General features: G+C 40.8%; 1 protein-coding gene across 6 annotated transcripts in view; it reads left to right on the top strand.

Moving 5' to 3' along the window:
• Positions 1 to 935: 935 nt before the first annotated feature.
• The window catches only part of mast3b (microtubule associated serine/threonine kinase 3b), a 38,230-nt gene continuing 19,308 nt past the window's right edge, over positions 936 to 19,857 (top strand). The window contains exons 1-7 of one of the 6 annotated variants that reach the window (XM_069702317.1): positions 937 to 1,047; positions 1,159 to 1,295; positions 3,846 to 3,935; positions 14,786 to 14,874; positions 16,503 to 16,575; positions 18,897 to 18,917; positions 19,237 to 19,315. In XM_069702317.1, coding sequence (XP_069558418.1) covers positions 1,249 to 1,295; positions 3,846 to 3,935; positions 14,786 to 14,874; positions 16,503 to 16,575; positions 18,897 to 18,917; positions 19,237 to 19,315 — 399 coding nt within the window. In that variant the 5' untranslated portion in view covers positions 937 to 1,047; positions 1,159 to 1,248. Of the gene's footprint in view, positions 1,296 to 3,845; positions 3,936 to 9,566; positions 9,975 to 14,785; positions 14,875 to 16,502; positions 16,576 to 18,896; positions 18,918 to 19,236; positions 19,316 to 19,857 lie in introns of those variants that run through there. The other 5 variants (XM_069702316.1, XM_069702318.1, XM_069702321.1 and 2 more) reach the window with 5 other exon arrangements.

The following is a 19,857-nucleotide window of genomic DNA, read 5'->3' as shown; positions in this document are numbered from 1 at the left end:
GATTGAAAGCTCACAATTGACTTTCAAGTATTGCTGGGCATGACACACGCTCACACAACCACCTGCAGTATAAGTACCCACAGGAGAATTGACTTTCAAGCATGCACTTGCAAACTCACATCCACACACACTCCCATAAAAACACACTCCTACACAAGCTGTAAAAACGTGTAAAAAAAACACACAAAAAAACAGTCCACACGTGCGCACAGACCCGAGGAGACCTGAATAAATACAGATTCTCCAAAAATGTGATTTAGCTACACATAGACAATCCTCTGCATGTCCACGTGCACACACTGCCTGCCTCACTGGAGGTGAAATTCACTCCTTCCTTTGCATCTAATGGCTTCCTCCTTCACAGGCAGAAAATAAAGGCTTGCAGAGCACAGCCTCCACGCGCGTGCGCGCATGCACGAGCAGACGAGAGAGCGAGAAGCGCATCTTGTGTGGCAGCTGTCACGGTATCCAGCGGAGGTATTCCCCAGCCTAATCACGACGATCAGTCTGCCAGTGTTCACAGCTCTGCTGCTTCATTTATTTTCACGGTGCTCAGGGAACTCAAGGATTTAAAATGAAGCATTAAAAATGGCAGCCAAAAACTTTTATTGTGGCGTCGTGTCATTTCGGTTTTACGCAGGAAAACACCGTGATAGGGAAAACAAAGACGCGTACGAGACTGCTATTGAACTGACCAAAACCTCAAAGTGTTTATATTCTTTCTTAAAAAACAACAACAACAACAACAACAAAAAAACAGAATCATCAGGTTTGTAAATCCTTCTCAGCGCCAACTTCTCCCCCGCCCTCACCCAACCTCGCCTCTGCTGACTGTCACCCACACCGCCCAAATTGATTTGGCCGCCCCCCCCCTCCCACCCCCCAGTACTAGCCTCTCCCCCCTCTTCCCTCCCTCCTCCCCTCCTTCCCACCGTTCACATGGAGGTTAGCGGTGACCCGCAGCTCCCTCGGTTTTGTGGCAGTCAGTGCGCCTTGCAGACGGACGAGAAGCGAAACCTGCCGGCCGCGCTTCACTTGTTTTTACATGTAACTGCGTTTTATTGTATCTATTCATCCGGAAAAAAAGAAAAAAAAAATCTCCCGGGAATCTGCCGAAGCAGCTGGTAAACGATACTCCGTTAAACGGGTTATTTTTAGTCCCCCACAGCAGCGATGAGTGGCTGGAAGCCGGCTGTGAGAGCGAACGGTGCTGCGCTGTGGTGAGCCCCGGCTGGGTGTTCAACAGGAATGAAGTCGAGACGAGATAAACTGAAGATCCCCTCTCTGACTCTGGAGTAAGTTCTTCTTTTTATCTTTATTTTTTTATTTATTTGCTGCAGCTGTTAAATCAGAAATTGACATATGAACCTGTTGTTTTTGAAGTTGGAAAAATAGTTAAATAATAACATTTATGAGCTCATGTATTTCTAACGGTGTCAACAAAGACTTTTACAACTATCTAAAGGAGTAACAGTAAAAACAGCCACCCGAGCCTGAAGGAAATTCAAACAATCCCTCATGTTTTCTCTCAGAGTGATGACATTTCCATTGTCTCGTTTACAGCGTCAGTTTACGCTGGTGTTTTGAACACAGGATTGCAGTCAGGAGACTAGAGGAGTTACAGGTGTTTCACCAATAGCTGATATTTCTTCAGGAATATAAATACTTTCACGACTATCGGTAAAACTCAGACTCAGAATTGGCAGTTTTCCTGCCTGCCTATTCATTTTTAAACTAAACTGAAAGCAATCAGGATTTCCAGCCTAGAACTGGAACTGTCATGGCTGATTAAACTTGTTAAACTAAACAGCTTAAACAAAAGGAACTTGCGAAGATGAGTTATTTCTTTCCAAAGTTTTGGGCACTTCGGCATATCAGTGACATTACGTCCTCCAGTTCTTCAACACTGTTCGAGCCCTTTTACTTTAATTAAACCAAATGTTTGGCTGAGTTTCAGAGGTGCCGCTCATGCGTCAGTGTGAATTCTCTCCTCATGATTGTTTGTGTTTCTCCAGCTCTGTTGTCTCCTTTTTTGAACCTCACACGAAGTCCTCGCTCCACCACTCCTGCATGAATCACATGCTCCCCTTCACAGTACCAAGACGGTCCAATGGCATTCAGTCTTTAGGAGAACAAATGTTTTATTTACTTATTGTTAACGTGTGCCTTCTGTCTCCATCAAAGGACATGACTGCAGTCTTATATCCGCCCACTCTTCCTCCAGAGTGAATTAAGCCTTTTTTTTGTACCGAGGGAGGGGTGGGGGGTAGTACCTGCTGCCCACTAGATGCTGATCCATAAGGCGTAGGAGCTCTCTGCTCACATCCTCATTCTCTGATCCATCCATCTGCCTCCTCCGTGGACAGTCTCAGCCGAGCATTGTGCCGTTTCCATTTCGTTTTCATTTTTAGGCACTCTGTTCCCGCGCAGAGATACAGAGGAGGTTTCACGCTCCGTGAGCAGGGAGGGGTTCAGGTTCTCTATAATGGCTGGACCGATACATCAGCCGAGCCACGCACTGAACCAAACTACCACCAGCAGTGTAAACGTGACAAGTGCAGTACGGAAAAACATTTGTTTTGTTGGTATCCAGACTGGTTTATTGCAGAGAATTTTGCTTTGCAAATATTCAGATATCCATGGCTTCATAAAAACATTATATGCCTCTTCTAAATACTCAGGAAGTTCCTTTTCCTTTTTCCAGATTTAAGACCTTATTTTGTGATTCTTATTGACAATTTAAATCTTTTTAGCTGCAGGTCCGAAGAATAAGACATTTTGGAATAAGCTGATAATTGTGAATATACAACTGCTCTTGATGTCGGAGTCTCCCTGATCATTATTGAAAATCAGAAATTCAGTGTGAATGTCACCAGTGAATCAGTCTGAGATTTTCTACTCACTTTACACTCGGACAGGAGTGTCTACAAAGCGAAGACCAAATGAAAATGACGGACGATTACTCACTCCGGCACCGATGGGGGGCTTTGGTTTCAGGGTCTGAAGGACAAGATGTGTCAAAATGAAATACAGCGTAATGATTTGCATGTGTTGTATAATTATGAGCCGACACTACAGGATGAGGAGTCTTGTGTGCAAAGAGTTGTTTTTCCTACCATCCTCCCTGCATTACTATGACAACATGTTCATTAGTTCTGTGTTAGCCGGTGCCGCGTTTAACACTGAGAAGCTTCTGCACCTCGGAGACAATAGCAGCCTTGTGGAGCCCAAAAGGCAGAGCTTACATCTGAGCAGGGAAATCAATAGAAAAAAAGCTTCTGCGCTGGGTCAGCATCAGAGAGGTGTAGACTTTAGGATAGCTGAACAGGCATATTTTGATGCATTAATGGTGCGTTAAGGTGTGAAGCGATGGATATTAATTTAGAATAGTAGTACACTTTGTGTGTTGGGTGCACAGGAACTCAAAGTGTTTTGTTCTTGGGGGTTTTAGGAACTTGGAGCTGAAGTCAAACATCATCACATACAGCTGATCAGATGTCGGGCACACCCTAACACTGTTGCACTTAATGAAATTGCTGGTGTGTTGACACTGTCGCTGCTGACTTCCTGTTGTGTAAGAGATCACATAGGATTAGAGGCCGGCGAATCAGATGCACCCAGTGATGCGTCTGACCGCCCTGCAACAAACAATGCTGACACACAGGCAGCGGCATCACCCTGCATGTGGTGAAAATCTGTCACCATCGGTTGGTGATGTCATCCAGAGAGAGAGGAAGGCGTCTAACCATATAGATCACACCTCAGATGCTGACACATGATAAACACCGGTGTGAAAAGTTCCAGAGTCGGCGCACTAATCCATGCGACCATGTCTTGCCTTACAGTTTATCACCCACTTGCCAGAGCCCCACCCTCCTGAGCCCATGCAGCCCCTGCAGCCCCTGCAGCCCCTTACAAACCCTTCATCCCTGGAGGTAAGACAGGTCACACAGACTCAATCTATGGACTAAACATGTTTAGAAAAGTTTGGCACAAAAACAACTGATCCTCATCTAACAGGTGTTAACTTTGTAGTCAAAGCCTTATTCCTCTCTGCTACAGGCTATACAACTACTATCAACATGAGCAATGTGGTTTATTTTGAGTGAATCCGGCATAGAGAGGTCCTGCACACTGAAACTGATGTATTTAAAATGAAAATATCAATTTAAGAATGATTTTTAAACATTTATGCCTTCAGTCAGAGCCAAAGACAGGGTAAATAAGTTGAATTTTCCACCAAGTGTTATAAAGCGATAAGATCGTGGCTTCAGAAAAATACAACTCTTAGTATTTGGATATATTGCAAGTTAATTCTTGACCTTTGAAACAGTAGTTGAGACAAAAATTTCACCACAGGGTCCATTTCGTAGCTGTTCTGGCGCTTTCGATCATATCACACACTCTCGTGCTACTTATTTGACCATGTATAATGACAACTGGAATCTAAATTAACATGTTGTTTATTATTTAAGGACATGTTGTTTTTTAAAATGCTACAAACTGACAATAATAGCACCAGAGGTTAATGCGCGTGTATTAAACCAGGGTGATTTGACTTTATCTACCAAATCATAAAAATCTCAGCATTTTAAAATGCAGATTAAGCAAAAACTATTGGATTACCATCTAATATTACTGGTTTTCCCATTACTGGTAAAACAGTTTGAGATTATGAAAATTTTAAAAAAATAAATGGAATAAATCTGAGGGAAAAGGAAATGTGTAATAAGTCAGAGGTTTTTGTTTTTTTTTGTATATTAAGGTGCTTCTGTTTCTCCATTGAAGACCTATCATTTATTAGTTGTCTCTAAGTCTATGTGGGTTGCTTGGCAACGGTACTGGGTGCTGTGGAGGAAGGCAACACTGCAAACAGAGGCGTCTGCATCCAGCATGTTTCTGGATGTGTGAGCAGTGCTCGGGCTGTCACACCACACGCCGTACGGTAATGAATCTCATTTGCTCTGCTGAAAAAAAATTAGCAAATTTCACTGGGAGTGCAAAAATGTCTCATGTCGATACACATGAATTCCTTAACACGACATGCGTAATCTGATACCACAGTGCGGCAGGTTGTACTGTATATATTTCAGCTTGGTTCTTCACACCATTTTGCATTGGAGACGCCCCTGTGTTGTTTCCCCATCCAGAAACATGGGCATTCTCTTGCATCAGATTCTGTATTTGTATGCGAGTATTCTGAATGTGCAGCAGTTTGGTTTGAAGGATGTTTCCAACGAACATGACATCGAACTGCCTGGTACCTGGTGCAGCAATCATATTTGGGAGGAGGAGAAAGTAACACATTTAATACTTTAGTCACTTTATTATTATGGCACCTTTTGCTGAGCAGATGTCAACATGTTTTGCACAGAATTAAACATGGTAAATACTATAAAAACAAACATGAACTACAGACACAACACCAAAAGTATGTTACATTCAGGAGCCAAATTTTAAATGGTATGATCACGTTAATCCTGGGATGAGGTGTAACCAGCAAACCTCGACAGATGACCTCAGCGGCATTGTTAGGAGCTTTAAGGTTACCTGATGTGTGGAGAGGTTAAACTTGATTCAAATTTTGATAATAAACCATTGTTGGTAATTGTGAGATAACCTAACCTATAAAGAAGAAGGTTTGCAAAACAGGACTGGATCAAACACTTAAACTCACAACGCAGGAGTACGTAGCTGCCAGCCATCCGTCCAACCAAAGGTGACCAGGTGAAATACACTTTATTGACAAACTGACCTTTATCTTGAAACTACAGGATGAACAACAAATGTCAACACGCTCATTTAGCTGGAAATTTCAATGAAATAAAACTGGAAAAAAATCTAGTGTGATGCCATAATATCAAAAAATATTCCAGGTATGAAAGTGACCTATCAGGTGGCCTAAATCACAAACTAGTCTGTTTAGGTCAAGGAAGGGTGAAGATTGCAATTTGGGGAAAATAAAAAAGAGAGAGTTTAAGCACTTGTTGATAACACAGACCACACAAGAAACACTAAACCCAAGAAGAACTCATAGGTACATGCAGAATTATGATCGAGAAATTAATACTCAAATTCATTAAAAAAAAAGAAAAAAGAAAAGAAGAATATTACTAACTGTAGTAAATATGAAAAATAAAAGCTGAGAAGACTGGAAGGTGGCAGAGTTTATTACAGATGAAAAATCCAGGTGAAACAAAAAGGTGCAAAAGGGCTACATGTAAATATGTACATTGTCTCAAAAAGTGAAGACTTCGAGACTACAGACTTCTCTCAATTTATAGTTCAGAATATAAATTTTTATTAAATATTAGCAAAAAGATAAGCCATCTATATCAAACTTAAAAAAAATAGTAAATTAGAAATAAATAAAATATTTTTCTTTCATAAATATGATTTTTAAATTTTTAATTTTTTTTTTTTTTTTTTACCTTTACATCAAGGCTTATTACATCTGATGTCCAGAAAAATATAGTCTTTACAAATACCAAATTTTGCCATTTGCAGTAACCATTACAGAATTGTAAATTTCATTTATCCAATAAAACACGTTTTTTTGCTCTGCACTGACATGAATATCAATTGAAGTACATAGCTAAATACTTAAGACGAACACATACAGAAACCATAGCTATTGCGATTCTGTGGAATGTACCATTTTTTAAAAGTTTGTCTGGAACCTCCCTCTAGCCAACTCCTCATGGTATTGCCCAACAACATCTCGCGCTGCTTTCAAGTTCTGTAGGAATTTTTTTCTTTCGTATGACCGAGGAGGTAAACATTAGTCCGTTTGTACTGCAATTTGTATGACTCTTATCACATTTTGACCAAATAGTTTGCAGTACAACTGAACTCCACATCAGGGTTTGTAACATAAGTAAAGAATACTTTCAAAACATCTTTCGGTTTTCTAAATGTATTAATTGCCTTTAAAATGTTCTTCTGAGTCCTTTTAGCCAAATATTTCATCAATAAAAAGTTCATTCAGAAAAACAAAAAGTAGCTGAAAGTGTCATCAGCAATGTTCCAATAAAATGTCTACAACCTACTCCAAAAGGTTTCTAAATGACACCACGTGATACTACTTAATACGGCAAATGTATGGCCACATTAATGGTCAAAATGGAGCACCATCTTTCTTTAAGTCTCTTAATGTTGGGTAGGTTTTACATTGCAGTAAGCCAGACTATTGATGAGACCTTATTCAACAGAATTACTACTCTGATAAGACACTAAAGCCTGTAATAAACTAGAAAAAAAACAAGACATTAGAGGTATTATTAACACTCCAGGTAGTTACTATTAATCGGTCTTCAAATGACACTGCTGAGCCCAACCGTACATATTATCCTGTGAGGTTCCCATCAGTTTTTTGTTGATTTTATATTGATGTCAACAGTTGTATGAATATGTGCGCCTACTGTACTATAAGTACACTGATAACCTGGTTGTCTAAGACCAGGCCGAGTGTGGTCTGGTCAAACTGATGTAGCCTCTGAATCGTCGAGATGTAAACTGGAGAAAAAGTTTTTTTACCGGCTGAATATATGTTCAGAATTGAGTAGGTCTGTAGCTCGTTTGCATCGTGGGAGTACGTGTGGTTTGGACTTTCACTCCTACAACCTCGAGCAGTTTTTGCTCTCCATTGCTGTGTAATCAGAGCTGTAACGGCAGAGCTGTCTTTAGCTGCAAAGCAAACCGATACCTTGAGCGCTGCTGCTTTAAAAGATGAGTGATAGTCAACATGCAGTAAATAACTTGGGTGAAATGATCGCTTAGTTTATCACTTCATAGATTCAGTGAGTAATTGTAGTATTTTTGCGGTACATCTATTTCTTTGTGTTAAGTTCTGGAAATGTTCCTTGGTTCTATTTTTTTTCGCAGTTTTAATTTAGCTACTTTAGCTTATTACTAATTTAGAACTTATTTAGCCTGATATAGCCTTTAGCTGCAAAGAACAGAGGAACATTTTTATTATCAGCTAAGTCGGCGTCATTTACCGTTCTTTTTTATGGCTCGTAGCTGGCGACAGCTGTGGCTGAAGGCGTTATGTTTTTGGACTATATGTCCATTTGTCCCATTCTTGTTTACGCAATATCTCACAAGCATCTCGAGGTAAATTCTTAAAATTTGGCACAAGTGTTCACTTGAACTCAAAAATGAATGAATGATTCGATTTTTTTTTTTTTTTTTTTTTTGTCAAAAGTCCCTGTGACCTAACAAAGCATGTTTGCAACCACAACTCAGGAATTCATACTCTATTTACGACACAATTTCACACAAATGTCGAAGTGATGACGCATCCAAAAATCAGTGCATGATGGAATGAAACCAACTACATTTACTCAATTCTGTAATTGAGTAAAAAATTTTAGGTATTTATAGTTTAATATTTGCATTTTAAGCAACTTCATACTTCTTAATATTTTAAATTTTTCTCCACTACCTTTGTCTGACAGGTTGTGTTACGAGTTACATACTGAGTAATCACTAAGGTTACAGTCTACATACACTTTCTGTCGAGTGAAAACCATGTAGGCTAAATTTGGTGATTATATATTTGAAATTTTTCCGATATTGAAAGGCTAGAGTTAGGCTGTGAAAATTCTCCTACTTTTTAAGCTAAATAAACTATTGAAAAGCTCTCTTGGAAATGAATTGCTTTTCTGAGTTTTTTTTTTTTTTTTAAGAGATACTGTATACGGTTCTTACAGAGCAGAGACGATACAACCATAAACTATCCGACAGTACATAAAGTAGTTAAGATTAACACAACCTTAGATAATGGCAGTGGTAGAATGGACATTAATGCAGCAGTAATGATAAGCCAAAAACATATAATAGTAAAACACTGACAAGGAGCATTTACTGCATTGTGTCTACTTTTACTTTTGATACTTAAAGTTTGCTGAACAAGAAGTACCTGAATACTTCTTCCACCACTGTCCAGAAATATTTCCGCCTTAACGTAAAATCTAAATGTTGCTTCATGAGCAAGGTAGCACTCCTCCCATGACAATTTGTAAAGACAGTTTTAGATAACCAAAGTCATTTATCAAGCAGAAATGCCAAATATTAGCTGACTGCAGTTTTTATGTGAAGATTTACGACTTTGGGCTGATGTTTGTTCAGAAGAAAAAACTTTTTTTGAAGGTGTCACCGTGGCTTTTGGGGAATTACAATGATCACTTTTCACTTCTTTTTTTTTCTGATATGCCAGCTGTAAACTAAATAGTTCATCTGTTAAACCAAAGAAGGTTTAGGTTTGCAAGAAATTGCAAAAAGAACAGGAAACTTCATAATTGAAATTAAGATTTAAATGACAAAAAGACTATAAATGGCACAAAACAATACATCATTTGTAAAAGAAAAATCATACGAACATGATTCGTTTTATTTCTGAGTTATTACTCGATACGTTGAGGTTTGAAGTGCTTGTAAACCGTAATTGCAGTTAAGAGGGTCCAGTTCTGCAGGTTTCCAGGTTGCAGCGGTATACAAAAGCGTAGGTAACGAGCAGCACGTGAACGCAGCATCAGGCTCCAGCTTCCTCACACGGAGACGCGCGCAACCCTCCGCCAGTGTTTGGACAAACTAAAGTGTGCAGCCGTTGCTGTGTAAACGGTACAACACACCTGAGCTCACAGCCCGCCATGGAGTTGATGTTCCGGGGACAGGACTCGAGTCCGACGGCGGCCCGGGGGATGTAACCACCGCTCCGGAGCCACGAGGCACGGGCAGACGACACTCGGCGCGGATACAAAAGGAACCGCCGAGGAGAGGAGACGATGGTCGGGAGAGGAACAGCGGGAGGAGCGGGTTTTACAGCGGTTTTCTGAAACCACCATAAAACTTGGTAGACGGGGTTATGCGAGAGAATCTCCCAGCATGTCGGATCCGAGTCAGTGGTCTGCGGCGCCGAGCCAGAATAAGTCTCATTTTGTTCCGGGAGCGCTGCTGAAGCGCTCAAAAAGGTACTTCTGAGGAGTTGTGTTACGGAGCTTCAAAACGAGTTTAAAGGCGTATTCAGGCTTTTTGTTGCGTGAGAATACTGTCATGTTTACTAGCAGTCGCAGCTGGCCTTCACCAACACGCACACTCGGGTCTTATTTTTTGTTTTTGTAACGTTATTTTAACTGAAGCTGCTGCTGCTCCTCTCAGAAAGCCGGCTGCTCGAAATGCCGCGTTTGTGCAGTGTAACGCATGAGTTTGGGTTAAAAGGCGGAAAACATCCTTACTTAAAGCCTTTAATACAGTTTGCAGACAGTATTTACTAAAAAAAAAAAAAAAAGAGTATAATCCAAGGCAGCGCCTCAATAATCAGACACCCGAGTACAGTTTCCGTTGTTGTGTAAAACTAGAGCAGGGCTGGCTAAATAAAACCAAACTGTACAGTTTGCGGTTGGCACACAAAACCGTGTGGATAGACTCAATATCACATCACACACAATGCAGCCTTTTATATGAAGACAAGCATATTTGCGTTCCTCTGTTTATTCTGGTGGCTGCCGGTTCACTTCAGAGAGTGATGATGATGATGATGATGATGATGACTGGAGGTCATATTTGATTGTAAGTCATGTTTACGGCCACACAAGATCAAGTGCTATATGTATTGTGGATTATCTATTCATCAGTCAGTCATTATTTTTGATTAATAGTCTTTAAAAAAAAAAAAAGATCTTAAAATTCCCGCACAATTCCCAGAGTAACCAACAGTAAAAATCAATTTACAGATATTTTATTTGGAAGCATTAAAAGCAGCAAATCAACACATTTGAGAATCTGGAAATGCCAAATATTTGATATTTTTACTACTGCGACTAGGTGTGAGGGGAAAATCAATACAGCATAGCATCACAATATCTTGCATTGGAATATTTATAGATATACGAATGCCAAGTATTGACATTTCATGATACAAATGCATAATATTTATGCGTATCTGCTCGATAATACCAATTTGCTGTGATACAAATGATTAAATTGAGATTAACAGACTGAAAACTTGATTTTATTCAATAAAACAGATATTGGCATTGTTTTCCTTTGGGGACGTTCAGTAGTTTGCAATTGAAAAAAAGCTAATATAGTACAGTATTTTATAGCATTACTTGGCATATCTCAAAATATTCAGTCACAAAAATCATTTGTCGTAATTATCATGATGATAATGTGTCATGGGGCTTCTTGTGATGCCCACCTCAAGCTGCAACCAGCAATTGTCAATTCATCTTTGGGTAAAATAATAATCTTGTGGTCTTTAAACATCAGAAAATAGGTAGAAATATGAATCACCATCTCTCTGATTCCCAGGTTTAATTCAGTGTTTTTTTTGTGTTTTTTTACATTTACAACATTCAAATATTCTCATTGGACAACAGTACCCAGACGGTCTTTGGGATAGTGGCTTAAAAAAAACACATTAAGGATTTATTGATTATCAAAATGGCTGGTTCATTTTCTTAGTCCGTTTAATAATCGATTGATTAAGTAATTATTTCAGTAGCTTTGTGGGCTGTTCACACTGATGCCACAGCACAAAAAAATATATTAATTTGAATGGTCAGAGTCAGTTTGCCCTTTTCGGGGATTATTATTTAGCACACCCATCCATCCCTCCCTTTACACACACACACACACACACACACACACACACACACACACACACACACACACACACACACACACACACAGTCTTGGACATCTGTGGCTCAAGATGGGCCTGCTGTTGCTGGTGGTGAACACCCAACCCCCCTTCCCCTTTTCAGCCTAGAGTCTATGACAGGAGGCTTCCTTTTTTGTATTTTGGCTCTCATCAGATCTTTCGTCTGACACGGCCGTGCTGATGTGTCGTGCGTTCGCCAGCAGATTAGAGTTGTAGTTACATAAACATTTCTCCAGGCAGAGCTGCTCTGAAGGCGGAAATAATCTCACTTGTGGAGTTAAATCTCAGTGGGCGGAGACAAAGACATCGCAGTTCTTCACGCCGAGTGTCATCAGCCTCATCTGTACCACACTATAGACGTGTGTAATTTTGGTAACTGTAAGAAACTGGAAGTGTGCAAACGGTCCTCAGAAGCTTTTGGTCCGTTTGGGTCGCCGTTGGCGACGATACAAATGCATTTCTCTGCAGGATGGTTCGCTTATGTAGGTTTTAGATTATGTGTTGAACAGTTCAGTAAACTGAAAGAGAACGTCGACATCTTGCAGTGTGTAAAATAAGCTGTATTACTGCCACCACTGATGTAATATACTACAAATACAATGTGAAGGAATAGAATGTGATTTATCTGAAGCACCACTAACTGGACCATAGTGAAGCTATAGAATAGGATTACTCATGGGACCTATTTAGTTTGAAATGTAAATCCAAAGCAGCAAAGCAATGCTGCCTGTGGGGTTTTTACTTCACTGATATCATTATTATTGAGTATTCAGATAATTGAATAACAGTTTCAGCTATTTTTCACGCAAAATAGTGAAAAGCTGCTGCACAGTCTCAGGTTTTTGCCCCATCTTTGTCCTGTAGTAAATTCATATCTTGTGTTATGTGGTGGTGTTTTACCAGGACCCAAATGCAGGCTCACAGACTCGGGTTTTAGTTCCAAAATACGGTATTGATTTCAATAACCAAAAACAAACAAACCAAAAGGTGGCACCTACAGTGTCCACTTGCTTCCAAGTCGGGAGGGCAACTCAACCGACTGATCCAGGGAGAGACAGCTGGCAGGGCAGCGGGCAGACCAGCGGACAGAACCGCTGGAAAAAACAGAGTTTATAATCCTCCGAGTCGGGAGGGCAACTCCACCGACAGGTAGCTCTGCAGGTGGAACAGGAGCCGGAGGAACAGGACGGACGGCAAACGGACGGAGTGCAGATGGGTGACTAACTAATGAACCGACAACCAGAGGAGTGCAGGGGCAGGGTACATATAGTCCGGGGAGGTGATCAGGGAGATGCAGCACACCTGCAGGTGGTGATCCGGGGTGAGTGGCTGCAGCTGCTGGGACCGGTGGCCACGGGAGGTGGGGAGAGGAGGACACAGAACAAGCAGACAGGGGACTGAGGGGATACAGGAGGAGAGGTGATCGGGGGCAAAACGGAGGAAAACAGGACTCCTGACATCTTGTAAATCTTTGGTATTTGAACTGAGTAGGATGAGACATTTGACGACGTATCGTCGGGCTCCTTGAAGCTGAGATTCACGGTACGATAGACCCACCAATTTATGAAAAAAACGTATCCGTATTAGTCAATTTCAGCACTGAATTTGAGTATAATAGAAAATGCTGCGACACTCACACGTTTTCAAAAGACAATGAAGTGTACCAGGCATTGCCAAACCTGTTTACTTAAGAATCACCATGCACGCCCATGTTTATGTGGTGTGTTCAAACCTGCTGGATCTGCAGCCTCCCAACAGAAGGTCTACCAGTTCACATTCGGAATAAAAATAGTCTTCAGAAGACTTGTCTCAACGCTACATTAGTAGCAGTGTAGGAGAAAGGTCTGCTTAACACATCACTACCAGTTCATTTTGTAAAATAAATACGTGCAAAATTATGACTCAAAATCAAACAAAACAAACAATAATTTAAAGTGTTCTGTCTTTTCTCCAATTTCCCCTCTTTGGTAAAGTACCTGCTTTCAAAGTGAGCGATAACAGGTCCAAAGAAAATGTAGGCGTTTGAATAAGTCAAGAAAAGTACAGTGTATATACTGTTTTAAAAACAAAACTGCAAAAAAAAAAAAATTAGAATCTAGACAATTATAACAACATTCTGAGGTCATGAACACTAAAACAACATTTAAAAGAGGAAGTAGCTGTGAAGACTGTTGAGATAAGAGAGGAACGGAAACAGTATCACACAGAAAACTTGACATTCACTCCTGTCTTCACCTTTTCAAGTTTATATGCAGCCTGCTTCCAGTCTGTCACACAAAACTGACATGTTTTGGTGTTTTTCACTGTTCTACAACAGTCAGAGATTAGAGGATAACAGTCTGCTTCATTAGCGGTCAAGTGTCTTCTTAATCCACCCAGTGTTGCGCTGTCATCAGGCTTTTGTGTCTGCAAGCTGCTGCTCTGTCAACAAACAGACTTAAATATGAGGACGGCCTGAAGAATTGCATGAGTCAAACATGTAATTACAGGTGGACAAAGTCGGGGTCGCAGGATTTATGCTCAGGTTAAAGGGATACACAGGGAATGATTTATTGCTAACTTTTAATAGTGATTAATAGAAACCAGATATTCACGTGTTCCTGGTATGCGGTTTCCTACTTTGATCTATATGCTGACATAGTAGCACTAAGCTAAGTAACAATCTAGGCTGGCTCTCATTTATAACAAAACTATATATATATATTTTTTTTTTTAGCTTGTTGAGTGTTGTGCACATGTATTGGGCAATGATAATGTAACAAACGCAGCAACCAACCGGTCAGATTAAGATGCTGCTAATACACTTGGTTATCATCGACTGCTGTTTTCATCTCAAAATCCGGCAGAGTAGATCACTTGAAACACATCTGCCCGCATCGAACCGATTGAATTCCTGAAATTTCATATTATACACGTGCTCCTTAATACTTTTAACGGCTTTTAAATAGCAGGAGGTCGGTCTTCTTTTCGAGCTTTCTTGTTGTTCAGCATACACTACTCTCACATGTGCCAACTGCTAGACACATTTTCATCCAAATTGTGATGAGAGATGCAGATGATTGATGTGTGTTGAGTGGCAGATCATTAACTTCTCTCCTTTTCCTGTTTGTGCTCCAGCTGTCGCAGCAGCAACAGGAAGAGCCTCGGTGTGGGGACGCCCTCACCCACGCTGTCCCGGCCCCTCTCCCCGCTCTCACTCCACACTGGTGAGATCTGTTTCCATGTTTTTTTTTTTTTTTTTTTTTTTTATAATCCCAACGGTGTGCAGGATCCTCCGGCAACAACGCTGCACGGGCCGGTCAAATTGATGACGGTGCGGATTGCAGTGGTAATACCTTGTAGCGTTTTGCTTGTTCATATTTAGTCTCACGAGTATGGAGAGGAACGAGAAAATGATTGCTGTCCAGAGTGGTACAACCTTTCCTCAAAAAAACCAATAACTGCAGGGTGGCGTGTTGCCATTTATTAACCTTTCAGCCTGACTTCATGTTTTACTCATACTGGTTAGGAATATGTAAACACTAACGCTCTGTTGGATTCCAGCATTGGTGCTCTTGTGCATGTTCATACTGCTGAGAAGTGATTATACTGATGATACTGCAGTTATGTCTTGATGTTGTTTGGAGACTCCGGTGTTTAAAATGCAGGCGAAGTTGTGAAGTGTGAACACAGGCTTAGCAGTGGGCCTTCAGAAAGTCACATTTCAACATTTGAGTTGCTGAGAAGAAGCAAAACCTTGGCAGTACGGAAACCATTTAAAATCCCGTTTAATACGGTTGGGAGTGACCATGTCAGTTTGTTATGTAGCATGTGGATCTACTATTAGCTTCTCACGTTGTTGTTTGTAAGGTGAAGGCCATCGTGCACACCCACATGGTCACTAATGCAAGATTAGGCTTTTTTCCACCTGGAGCTTGGAAGCAACACCTCATGCAGCATCTGGTTCAGACGTATTCAGGTGACCTGAAGGACACCTGCTACAGCTGCTATTAACTGAATTCTGCATAATCTGATGCAGATGTGGATTATGCAAACAAACTTATATAACCCAGTGTTCACAATACGTAGGCAGTTTGCTCGGGTAGATTAAGATTGTAGATAAAATCATTCTGCTACAACTTGAGTACATCTTACATCAGAATGCCTTATTTATTTGTCTGAGTTGCAGTAACTGCATGGGGACTAGAGGCTTCTCTATGCGTGGCCGCCTTGTTAGCATCTACTGGTAGCCTGGACGTGACGCGTTTAGGGGACATCTGTAAATTGCATTGTCTACCGATGGTCTGTTTGTGAGGTGTTCAGGGGACGTGTAAATTGTAGCTACAGAAAAGCATAGATATGATTGACGAGCGGGCGATTTCTAAATCGTTGGTGTCATCCTCCTGCTTTCTAAATCACAGCAGCAGTGTGTAGATGTGCTCCCTTTTAAACACAGTCATGCCAAGGATTATCTAATCACAGAGGGCAATCAGGCTCTAATTGGATCCTCAACCACTTGCATGTAAACAAACCAGAGTCTCCAGTATACCCAGATCTCCAGACTCTAGCCAAACCAAGTCGGATGGGACTCCCCCTGAACGAAGAGTGTTCGTAGATTGATGGTGTGATGTTTGGAAAAGTAATACCAAGATGATATATTGGACCTTTCTGAGGTGCTGGTTAATGCTGCTGTGTTGCCGATGATTGAGGGTTCCTGCATAGACATGATGACGTGCTTTTTGTAAAACTTCCACTTGTAAATGCAGCCATGTTGTCTCCTCTGTTAAAGTTTTCATAAGTTTGTTATTACAGATGTGAATAGTAGCGGTACTAACTTTTGTCTTTCCCCTTTCAGCTGCGAGCAGCCCTCTGGACAGCCCCCGAAATGTGTCGACCAGTGCCTGCCTCAACTTTCCGTTTGCCCGAAGGTATGTCAGCACTTCAAGGGATTCCCTTGGGGTGATATATTTGTTTTAAAGCATTTAACATCTGTAAGGTTGGGATTTGATTGAAATATTTCATGATGGAACCACATTGTACAGCATTGTACTCTATTCAAATAGTAATAATAGTAAGAAAGGGTTGCACCGTTTTATATTTACACATTTTTTTATTTTCTTGCCAACAACAGTTATTAGTCACCAATTTTAAAACCCAAGTAAACATTAATTTGTTATTATTGAATTTGTTGGAAACTTCATTATTCCCTGTGCTCCGTATATTTTTATATGCATACTTGCTGACAGAAGGTTCTGCATGTTCAGCAGACCCACTGTTTGCTGAGTAAGACTTTATGTTACACCAGCAATTACTTTAGATTAATTAATTGGAATTAGTGCCCACATTTTCCCTCAGTTTGCTTTTGTTTTCCTTCTAAATATGTAAACTTCTCGGAAATTATTTGGTGTTCTAATTGAAGACTTCTACTTACAGGGATTTTAATTTTCTTGCAGTTTTGTATAAGAACAAAACATTAAAGGTTAATAAAACCGCTTCCAACCAGCAGCATCACTAAATTGCAGCGAGGATATCCTCCCTGCCAAAATGTTCAGGACGCAATACAATATTTTAGGGTTTAGTTAATAAGAATCCTCTCGAGATTCCTCGAAAGAGTCGAGCTGTACATTCAAATTAAAGTCAGTTTTGATACCTGAGTCTGCAGTATGTAGCTGTTGTTTTGCCCTGGTTTTTTGTATTTGACAATATGAACCCGAATGAACGAAATACAAATAAACAAAATTAATAAACAAATAAATGTAATACCTGATCGCACCCTGAGGGTTTCGCTAGAACAGAAGCAGACAGTCTGCAAGACGGAACGAAGTTGAGTAGAAACGGCAGCAAGGTGACTGAGGCTGACTCAGCCGGCAGCGTTCACACCTCCCCCCTCTCCACCAGCTCGTCGCCAAATCCCCCTCAGCAGCATGTGTGCAGTCAGATAGAGGGTACCCCCAAAGCCCACTCTCACATCCTTCAACCTGGTTCCCATGGCAACACGCTTGCCTCGCTCCAGGCATGTGTAGCTTATAAGTGAGGCGCCACCTTAAAGACACCCAAGAACAGTCATTAAAAACTCATGAGCAGTTCAGGTGCTTCGTCCTTCACACTTCTGCTCTGAGAAAATGATTCCTGGCAACAGTTTAAAGCACGTCACGGTTTACTAACAAGATGAGAGGTAATGGGTGAATTTTTTAATCCACAAATATTTAGATTTAACAAGTCCAAGTGTGATAAGACAACATACTTTAATGTCTGTTAAATTCTAATTTCATTATTTCGTTCACACAGAAGTGAAGTGTCTTATCTTGACATACTGATGGATTTTGATCTAATTCTCCAGGCAAACATAGTAGCTCGTGATCTAAAAATCCATCCATTGCTCCCAGTTGTGCAAACTAGTGTTTTAAATCTTCACTCTGCTTTCACCAATATTTCTGTAACAGCCCTCTTTTTTTTTTTTTTTTACACAAGTTTCTCCTCTTAGCATTTATCGTGCTGACAAAAGAGATTAATTCCGAATTTCTTTTATTGGGTCATAGATTTTTGATAGGCATCCATCATCATCGTGCTGCATTAATAAAGACTTAAAGCCATGAGGCATAATCAGTGACCCTGCTCATTGATACTTAAAGCTCTGGTTTTCCAATTTAAGTATATTTTTGACAGTTCCTGCCAGGAGAGGGTAAATAGAGAAAATGTTCCGTAGAGAAATAGCCGTGCCTCGAGTTTTCTTAACTAGCAGGAATTCCCTCTATGTGAAGCCCTTTGACAGGCTGAAGAGATAAATGACGTAAGATTTTTAGACTGCAAATCTGTGATTGTCCTGCAGTTTTCTGTACAACCTCAAGAACTGACCAACTGGAATAATGTAGAGTTGTTCTGGATGGTTAGCTTTAAGAAGAAGCTTTTACAACCACTCAAACCCACATTTTAGTTGCTCATGCTTTAATTTGTACTTTTTGCTGTTGCAAAAATGAATCTATAGACACTAAAGGAACAAGGTCTTTTCACTGGCAATGCTTTGAAATGAAGAGTCTTTTCTGTTATGTAAAATATAACCTCAAATTAATTTGGTTTTCTACCTACTGACCGTGTCCGGACAAATGAAAACTGGCAAGGGAGGCAACATTGTCAGTATTAATCGCTCAGTTGAATGCCACAGGTCACAGGATCACTTGCCCAAGACTCCTAAAACTCACTGAAGCTCTCTCTTTGCTTTCCTCTTTCTCTGCTGCTGCTGTGATTTCAGTCACTTGGCCCGTGCTGACAGGTAGCTTCTTCTTAAATTCTTGCACCCTCTCTGTGTTCCACGTGTTTGTCACAAAATGTTCCTTGTGAAAAACAAATCTTATTCCGAAGCTGCTACTTGATTTTCTATCGCAAAAAAAGAAATACAAACCTTCTGTGAATCAAGGGATGAGAAAAGGAAGCCTGTTATATGATTGGGGGGAGGGGGGTGACATTCATTTCATGCTCCTGTAGTCACAGGACTCCTCCGTCGTCTGTTATGTAAGGGGCTTCACGTATGAAAGGCAAACTCGTGCTGATGTTGAGGAGTCTTATGTAACATTCATGTCTGTTTCTCTCAGAGCTGAGGGCCGCCGATGGTCCCTGGCATCCCTCCCCTCATCTGGCTATGGAACCAATCCGCCAAGCTCCACTGTCTCAGTAAGTCACCCCGAAACATGGCAGCGTCCTCCCCGGTCGATACATGGCGGCGAGGCAATTCTCACACCTCGCTCAGCCCAAATAGCACATTCGTTTATGCAATAAGGGACAGTGAGTGCCAACACCGAGATGACAAACCGCTAATTGTTTTCCTTCATCGTCTGCTTCAATGAGTCATTCTCCCAGTCAGTGTTAGAAGTAATACACACAGTCTGTGTGGATGCACGTTAATGAGGAGATAAAGAAGTGTGTGTGTGTGTGTGTGTGTGTGTGTGTGTGTGTGTGTGTGTGTGTGTGTGTGTGTGTGTGTGTGTGTGTGTGTGTGTGTGTGTGTGTGTGTGTGTGTGTGTGTGTGTGTGTGAGAGAGAGAGACTAACTCGCTGTGTTAGTTATTACAGTAAATACCCTAAAATGACATTATTTTCTGACAGCTTTTCAACAAACAGACCACATTTCTGTAACTCGAATATATCCCAAGACCTCGGTGTCTGAAAAGATTATTTCCACACTGCGATATACACATTTCGGGAGGAAAAAGTTCA

The sequence above is a fragment of the Brachyistius frenatus genome, unplaced genomic scaffold, assembly GCF_029030835.1.
Source record: "Brachyistius frenatus isolate BFR_SWC_R1_liver_20210118 unplaced genomic scaffold, ASM2903083v1 Contig_41, whole genome shotgun sequence".
NCBI classification, from domain to species: Eukaryota; Metazoa; Chordata; class Actinopteri; family Embiotocidae; genus Brachyistius; species Brachyistius frenatus.
This window is presented reverse-complemented; position numbering and strand designations above follow the sequence as displayed.